This window comes from Stegostoma tigrinum, chromosome 36 (genome assembly GCF_030684315.1).
Source record: "Stegostoma tigrinum isolate sSteTig4 chromosome 36, sSteTig4.hap1, whole genome shotgun sequence".
Lineage (NCBI taxonomy): Eukaryota > Metazoa > Chordata > Chondrichthyes > Orectolobiformes > Stegostomatidae > Stegostoma > Stegostoma tigrinum.
The window spans coordinates 21,131,438-21,139,056 of NC_081389.1; the positions used below are offsets into that span (position 1 = coordinate 21,131,438).

At 52.6% G+C, this 7,619-nt stretch overlaps 1 protein-coding gene across 1 annotated transcript in view; it reads right to left on the minus strand.

The window, feature by feature from the left end:
• igf1ra (insulin-like growth factor 1a receptor) overlaps nucleotides 1-7,110 on the minus strand; it is a 301,340-nt gene extending 294,230 nt beyond the window's left edge. The window contains 1 exon segment of the mRNA XM_048520736.2: nucleotides 6,366-7,110. Within this exon segment, the coding sequence (XP_048376693.2) occupies nucleotides 6,366-6,480 (115 nt within the window). The 5' untranslated portion in view covers nucleotides 6,481-7,110.
• Between the last annotated feature and the right edge of the window lie 509 nt (nucleotides 7,111-7,619).

The following is a 7,619-nucleotide window of genomic DNA, read 5'->3' on the forward strand; positions in this document are numbered from 1 at the left end:
CGAGAGAGAGAGACGCGCCGAGAGAGAGAGACGCGCCGAGAGAGAGAGACGCGCCGAGAGAGAGAGACGCGCCGAGAGAGAGAGACGCGCGAGAGAGAGAGACGCGCCGAGAGAGAGAGACGCGCCGAGAGAGAGAGACGCGCCGAGAGAGAGAGACGCGCCGAGAGAGAGAGACGCGCCGAGAGAGAGAGAGACGCGCCGAGAGAGAGAGAGACGCGCCGAGAGAGAGAGAGACGCGCCGAGAGAGAGAGAGACGCGCCGAGAGAGAGAGAGACGCGCCGAGAGAGAGAGAGACGCGCCGAGAGAGAGAGAGGCGCGCCGAGAGAGAGAGAGGCGCGCCGAGAGAGAGAGAGGCGCCGAGAGAGAGAGAGGCACGCCGAGAGAGAGAGAGGCACGCCGAGAGAGAGAGAGAGAGACGCGCCGAGAGAGAGAGAGAGAGACGCGCCGAGAGAGAGAGAGAGAGAGAGACGCGCCGAGAGAGAAAGAGAGAGACAGAGACGCGCCGAGAGAGAGAGAGAGAGAGAGACGCGCCGAGAGAGAGAGAGACGCGCCGAGAGAGAGAGAGACGCGCCGAGAGAGAGAGAGACGCGCCGAGAGAGAGAGAGACGCGCCGAGAGAGAGAGAGACGCGCCGAGAGAGAGAGAGACGCGCCGAGAGAGAGAGAGAGAGAGACGCGCCGAGAGAGAAAGAGAGAGACAGAGACGCGCCGAGAGAGAGAGAGAGAGAGACGAGAGAGAGAGAGACGCGCCGAGAGAGAGAGAGACGCGCCGAGAGAGAGAGAGACGCGCCGAGAGAGAGAGAGACGCGCCGAGAGAGAGAGAGACGCGCCGAGAGAGAGAGAGACGCGCCGAGAGAGAGAGAGACGCGCCGAGAGAGAGAGAGACGCGCCGAGAGAGAGAGAGACGCGCCGAGAGAGAGAGAGACGCGCCGAGAGAGAGACGCGCCGAGAGAGAGACGCGCCGAGAGAGAGAGAGACGCGCCGAGAGAGAGAGAGACGCGCCGAGAGAGAGAGAGACGCGCCGAGAGAGAGAGAGACGCGCCGAGAGAGAGAGAGACGCGCCGAGAGAGAGAGAGACGCGCCGAGAGAGAGAGAGAGACGCGCCGAGAGAGAGAGAGAGACGCGCCGAGAGAGAGAGAGACGCGCCGAGAGAGAGAGAGACGCGCCGAGAGAGAGAGACGCGCCGAGAGAGAGAGACGCGCCGAGAGAGAGAGACGCGCCGAGAGAGAGAGAGGCGCGCAGAGAGAGAGACAGAGAGAGACAGAGAGAGAGAGAGAGAGACAGAGAGAGAGAGAGAGACAGAGAGGCGCCGACAGGAGGGAGCCGGAGAGGCGGGCGGACGGAGGGAGCCGGAGAGGCGGGCGGACGGAGGGAGCCGGAGAGGCGGGCGGACGGAGGGAGCCGGAGAGGCGGGCGGACGGAGGGAGCCGGAGAGGCGGGCGGACGGAGGGAGCCGGAGAGGCGGGCGGACGGAGGGAGCCGGAGAGGGAGAGTGCGCGCGACGGGCCGGGAGAGGGCGCGCGACGGGCCGGGAGAGGGCGCGCGACGGGCCGGGAGAGGGCGCGCGACGGGCCGGGAGAGCGAGAGACGCACAGAGACAAACTCGCAGAGAGAACGATGGAGACACACACACAGAGACAGAGAGAGCGAGAGAGACACACAGAGACAGAAACAACGAGAGAGAGACACACAGTGATGGAGAGAGGGGGCGACAGAGAGAAAGTGGGGGAGGGGTGCGATCGCGGCAGCAGGCAGCGCGGGCACGAGTGGGAGGCGGGCGATCGGGGTGGCGGGCGAGGCAGAGACAGAGAGACAGAGAGGGGAAGCGCCGCGAGACAGAGAGGGGAAGCGCCGCGAGACAGAGAGGGGAAGCGCCGCGAGACAGAGAGGGGAAGCGCCGCGAGACAGAGAGGGGAAGCGCCGCGAGACAGAGAGGGGAAGCGCCGCGAGACAGAAAGGGGAAGCGCCGCGAGACAGAAAGGGGAAGCGCCGCGAGACAGAAAGGGGAAGCGCCGCGAGACAGAAAGGGGAAGCGCCGCGAGACAGAGAGAGAGAGAGACAGAAAAGGGCAGCGCGCGAGACACACACAGAGAGAGAGACACACACAGAGAGAGAGAGAGAGACACACACAGAGAGACACACACAGAGAGAGAGCGAGACACACACAGAGAGAGAGCGAGACACACACAGAGAGAGAGCGAGACACACACAGAGAGAGAGCGAGACACACACAGAGAGAGAGCGAGACACACACAGAGAGAGAGCGAGACACACAGAGAGAGAGCGAGACACACAGAGAGAGAGCGAGACACACAGAGAGAGAGCGAGACACACAGAGAGAGAGCGAGAGAGAGACACAGAGAGGGGAAGTGCGTGAGACAAAGACAGACGGAAAGGGGAAGCGCACGAGACAGATAGAGAGGGACAGACAGACAAACTGGAAGCGCGCGCGGGGGAGAGAGAGAGAGAGACAGAAAAGGGCAGCGGGCGAGACAGAGAGAGAGAGATAGAGACAGAAAGACAGAAAGTGGAAGCGCGAGCGAGAGGAGGCTGAAAAGAGCAGTGCGCGAGCGAGAGGGAGGCTGAAAAGGGCAGTGCGCGAGCCAGAGGGAGGCTGAAAAGGGCAGTGCGCGAGCCAGAGGGAGGCTGAAAAGGGCAGTGCGCGAGCCAGAGGGAGGCTGAAAAGGGCAGTGCGCGAGCCAGAGGGAGGCTGAAAAGGGCAGTGCGCGAGCCAGAGGGAGGCTGAAAAGGGCAGTGCGCGAGCCAGAGGGAGGCTGAAAAGGGCAGTGCGCGAGCCAGAGGGAGGCTGAAAAGGGCAGTGCGCGAGCCAGAGGGAGGCTGAAAAGGGCAGTGCGCGAGCCAGAGGAGGCTGAAAAGGGCAGTGCGCGAGCCAGAGGGAGGCTGAAAAGGGCAGTGCGCGAGCCAGAGGGAGGCTGAAAAGGGCAGTGCGCGAGCCAGAGGGAGGCTGAAAGGGCAGTGCGCGAGCCAGAGGGAGGCTGAAAAGGGCAGTGCGCGAGCCAGAGGGAGGCTGAAAAGGGCAGTGCGCGAGCCAGAGGGAGGCTGAAAAGGGCAGTGCGCGAGCCAGAGGGAGGCTGAAAAGGGCAGTGCGCGAGCCAGAGGGAGGCTGAAAAGGGCAGTGCGCGAGCCAGAGGGAGGCTGAAAAGGGCAGTGCGCGAGCCAGAGGGAGGCTGAAAAGGGCAGTGCGCGAGCCAGAGGGAGGCTGAAAAGGGCAGTGCGCGAGCCAGAGGGAGGCTGAAAAGGGCAGTGCGCGAGCCAGAGGGAGGCTGAAAAGGGCAGTGCGCGAGACAGAGGGAGGCTGAAAAGGGCAGTGCGCGAGCCAGAGGGAGGCTGAAAAGGGCAGTGCGCGAGACAGAGGGAGGCTGAAAAGGGCAGTGCGCGAGACAGAGGGAGGCTGAAAAGGGCAGTGCGCGAGACAGAGGGAGGCTGAAAAGGGCAGTGCGCGAGACAGAGGGAGGCTGAAAAGGGCAGTGCGCGAGACAGAGGGAGGCTGAAAAGGGCAGTGCGCGAGACAGAGGGAGGCTGAAAAGGGCAGTGCGCGAGACAGAGGGAGGCTGAAAAGGGCAGTGCGCGAGACAGAGGGAGGCTGAAAAGGGCAGTGCGCGAGACAGAGGGAGGCTGAAAAGGGCAGTGCGCGAGACAGAGGGAGGCTGAAAAGGGCAGTGCGCGAGACAGAGGGAGGCTGAAAAGGGCAGTGCGCGAGACAGAGGGAGGCTGAAAAGGGCAGTGCGCGAGACAGAGGGAGGCTGAAAAGGGCAGTGCGCGAGACAGAGGGAGGCTGAAAAGGGCAGTGCGCGAGACAGAGGGAGGCTGAAAAGGGCAGTGCGCGAGACAGAGGGAGAGAGAGAGACAGAGGACTGAAAGGGGAAGTGCACGAGACAGTGACAGACAGACAGAATGGGTAAATGTGCAAATGAGACAAACGATAAATTCAAGAGAATGAGCAAGAGAAAAAGGGGAAACGCATGAGAAAGACAAAGGGGAAATGTGAGAGACAGAATGGCGAAATAGAGAGAGAGAGAAAGGGCAAACAAGAAAGAGAAAGTGTGTGTGAACGAAAGGGGGAGCATGCAAGACAGAGACTGAAAATGGAAATGCTAGAAACAGAAAAGAGAATGCAGGACATTGAGTAAATTTAATGAGGTGGTAGGACAGCCTTTTAATTTGTTAAAGGTTAATGGGTTATGGTGTATAGGCAGAAACGTGGAGTTGAGGCTGAGACGAGATTAGTCATGGTTGAATACAATGGTTAGGGAAAGGTTTGAAGATCTGAATTGCCTCTTCCTGCTCCTACTTCTTAGGTTTTTGAGAGAGGGGAAACCTGTGCTGGACAGAAGGAAAGTGTTGGGGAGGAAGAGAATGGAAACATATGAAAAAGAGAAAAAAAGTGAGAGAGAGAGAATTTGGAAATGTAAGGTAAAGAGTTAACGAAGTTGCAGTTCAAGAGTGAGAGCATCATCTAAAGAAGAAAATCTCAAGGTTAAGTTGGAAAAAAACAAAGAAAATTAAACGAAGCATCAACAAGTTAAACTAGCAGTAACAGAAATAAAATGAAAACTGATTAAACAGCATAATGAGCAAAGAGAAAAGAATTGTACAATCAAACGCAACAGCAGATCAAACAAAGTACAGACAAGGTATCATAGAAAGTACAAAATACAGTGAGTAAAGAAAATTAATTTCTAAACAGGAATGATAGGAGGAGGAAGAGGACATTTATAAAGCTGGGAAGCTAACAATCAATAGATACACAGATGGGGAACACGAAACTTCATGACTAAATGAGACAACAAAAAAAACCAAGATCAGCAGAAAGAATAATGCACCAAACAAAACTGAAAAACAGAAAATAAGATCAAATACAAACACAAAAACTGAAACCTTAGCAGAACAGAGGACAACAAAACACATAGATAAGGCAGCAGGCAGATTTGATTTAAAATGCAGCGAAAACATATCAATAAACAGGAACAAATGGAAAGGAGAACAGTAAACAGTAACAAAACAAAATTCACAGAAAATCACAGGGAACCAAACTCAGTTAGAAGGGGGTGAGAAAACTCCTTGAAAATAGATTAGAACCCTGAAAACTAAGCAACAAGAAAAATAGATAAATGAGGAGCAAATAGGAGGAGAAAAAGGAGACAGAAACAACCGAGAAGACAACAGAAAAACAATGACATGTTGCAGCCAAGATTCTGATAGAGTGAAAAAAAGACACAACAATTGAAATAAGATAAGGGAAGAGGAAATACAGAAAGGAAAGAGCATAAACAGAGACAAAGACAGACCTGTTAAACAGCGACATAAACAGATAAAAGGGAATAGACCAGACTCAAGAGAAAATGAAGTCAACACTAAAAAATTGCAAACATAAACTCAAATCAAAGTCACAGGAACAGACAAACAAACGAAAAGATAGCAGATTAAAAGAAACAGATAAAAGAAATTAGGAGAGATAAACATGGAAGAAATGCAAATAAGCAGAGAATCTATAAACAAATACAGGGTTTTGGGTGGGGGAGATGCAGAGGGAGCTGATTAGGAAGTTACAGTAGACTGTGTTAAAATCCCTTTCATGGGGAGGGCAACGTTGGGGGTCGGGGAGGGGTCGGGGAGGGGTGGGGGTGTCAGCAGGGAATAACTGTGACCCTACAACTCTCCCAAGGAAAAAAAGGAAAAGTAATCACAACTGTAATCTACAAAATGTGCGCCATGATAATTCTCAGGTTCTGCAGACTTTTCAAACAATTCTTTTTCACAAAGGAAACATTCTCCCACCCTTTGCTACCCACTCCTCGCCTAAACGGGAGAGCAGGTGGGCTACACACTACCACACATCAACAAGAACCCCACCCCCAGAACAGGCCAATAAATGCAACAAATGCCCCTCAATTGCCACAAAACCCAAACAACATATCTTGAAGTTTTGAAACAACCACTCAAAAACATAGGATCGCTCCTTCAAAAAACTCAAGTTACAACACTCAAAAGGAGAAAAAAAAGTTTGCCGTAAGTCTTTGGCAGGGTTACAGGTACTGTTAAAACATACACCTAAGAAAATATACTCGAAACTTGAAACTAAAATAATGAAAGTAGAAAGAAATAATCACTGATCTGAGCAATTACTCACTAATCATTAGGCTTTAGATTATTAATGAATAACTTACAAAGAATAAAACTGAGCCTGCAAAGTTACATGAAAAGGTATACCCTTACGCAAGTTCAAAAAAATGCATTTTTCGAAACATTTACCACATACAGTAATTATTAGAAAGCTTACAGATTGAGATTTTTTCACGACAGATAAACAGAAATCAAAACAAAGTGTTATGAAAATCATACTTACTTTCTGCATCTGTTTGTCCCAGAGTGAAAGAGGTGCAGACAACCAGCAAACCCCAACACAAGGTCAGCGTCTTTGTTCTACACTTCGTACCCATTTGGAGCACCCAACAGAACATTCGACTGTGCCACAAAAAAAACGAAACAAACAAACTACAACAAAAATAAAACAAAATCCTCAGCCCCAACGAACCAAAACAGAGGGGGATTTTTTTGTGGGGGGGGTGAAAAAAGGGATGAAAATTTCTCTGGAATTGGTGGTAAGTTTATAACCAGGGATTTTTTTTTTGGTGGGGGGGGGCGTAGGGTGGACAGAGATAGGATTTTGTTTCTAAAGGATGGGAGTGAGGACTTCTAATCCTTGCTAATAAAACAGGATGCAGGAAAAAAGTAACTGTTGCAAATGGAAATTGTTTTCTCCCCTTTCTCTCGTTACACTGTCTCCCCGTCTGTTTTTCCTTGGGTTCTGCTTCAATCTTGTCTGTGATTCATTGTGAAATTTAACGAACACAGCTGTCCTGCAACTCCCCATCCTCAGTGTCCATTCCCTTAAAAGACAGAGAGAAAATAAAAGGGAGGCGGGGAATAGTGGGAGAAAAGTATGTATTGTTAGGGGGGAAAAAAAGAAAAAATATCCACACAGATTGGTATGGGTTGTTTTTCTTTCTCTAAAACTCCAAACAATTCAGAGAGGCATTTTATTTCCTCTCAGGAATTTATCTCTCTCAAAAAAAAGCAGGATTTTCTCTCTTTACCCCCCCCCCTCCCTGCACTCACCCCCTCCCTCCCTCCTCCTCCTCCTCCTCTGTTGTTTGTTTGCAGCCTGAGGAAGGAAAAGAAAGAGAGAGACAGAAAGGTGGGGGGAGGGAGAAAGGAAAGAGGGAAAAAAAAGCCAAAGCGTGGCGCGTTGGGATTTTTCCAGGACAAGGGGAAGAGAACAAGAGAGAGAGAGAGGAAAAAACAAGGAGAGAGGGGAATGAAACAAGAGGATGAGGAGAGGCGCGGGGTTCGCCTTCACTCCCCGGGATGGGAGCTCTCTGCACCGGCCGTGGCTTCCACTTCAGTCCCCCGGGGGAGGGGGTTAGGTGGGTGGGCTTCTCGCTGCTCTCCGGGAGGAATGCTCCAAAGGGGGCTTCCGAGGCTTTTCTCTCTCTCTCTTTCTGTCTCTGTGTGTGTGTGTATGTGTGTCTCTCTCGGTGGCTCTAGGTCCGCCTGCCGTCTCTCTGACTCAGGCTCCGAGCTCGCTGGTAAACAAGAG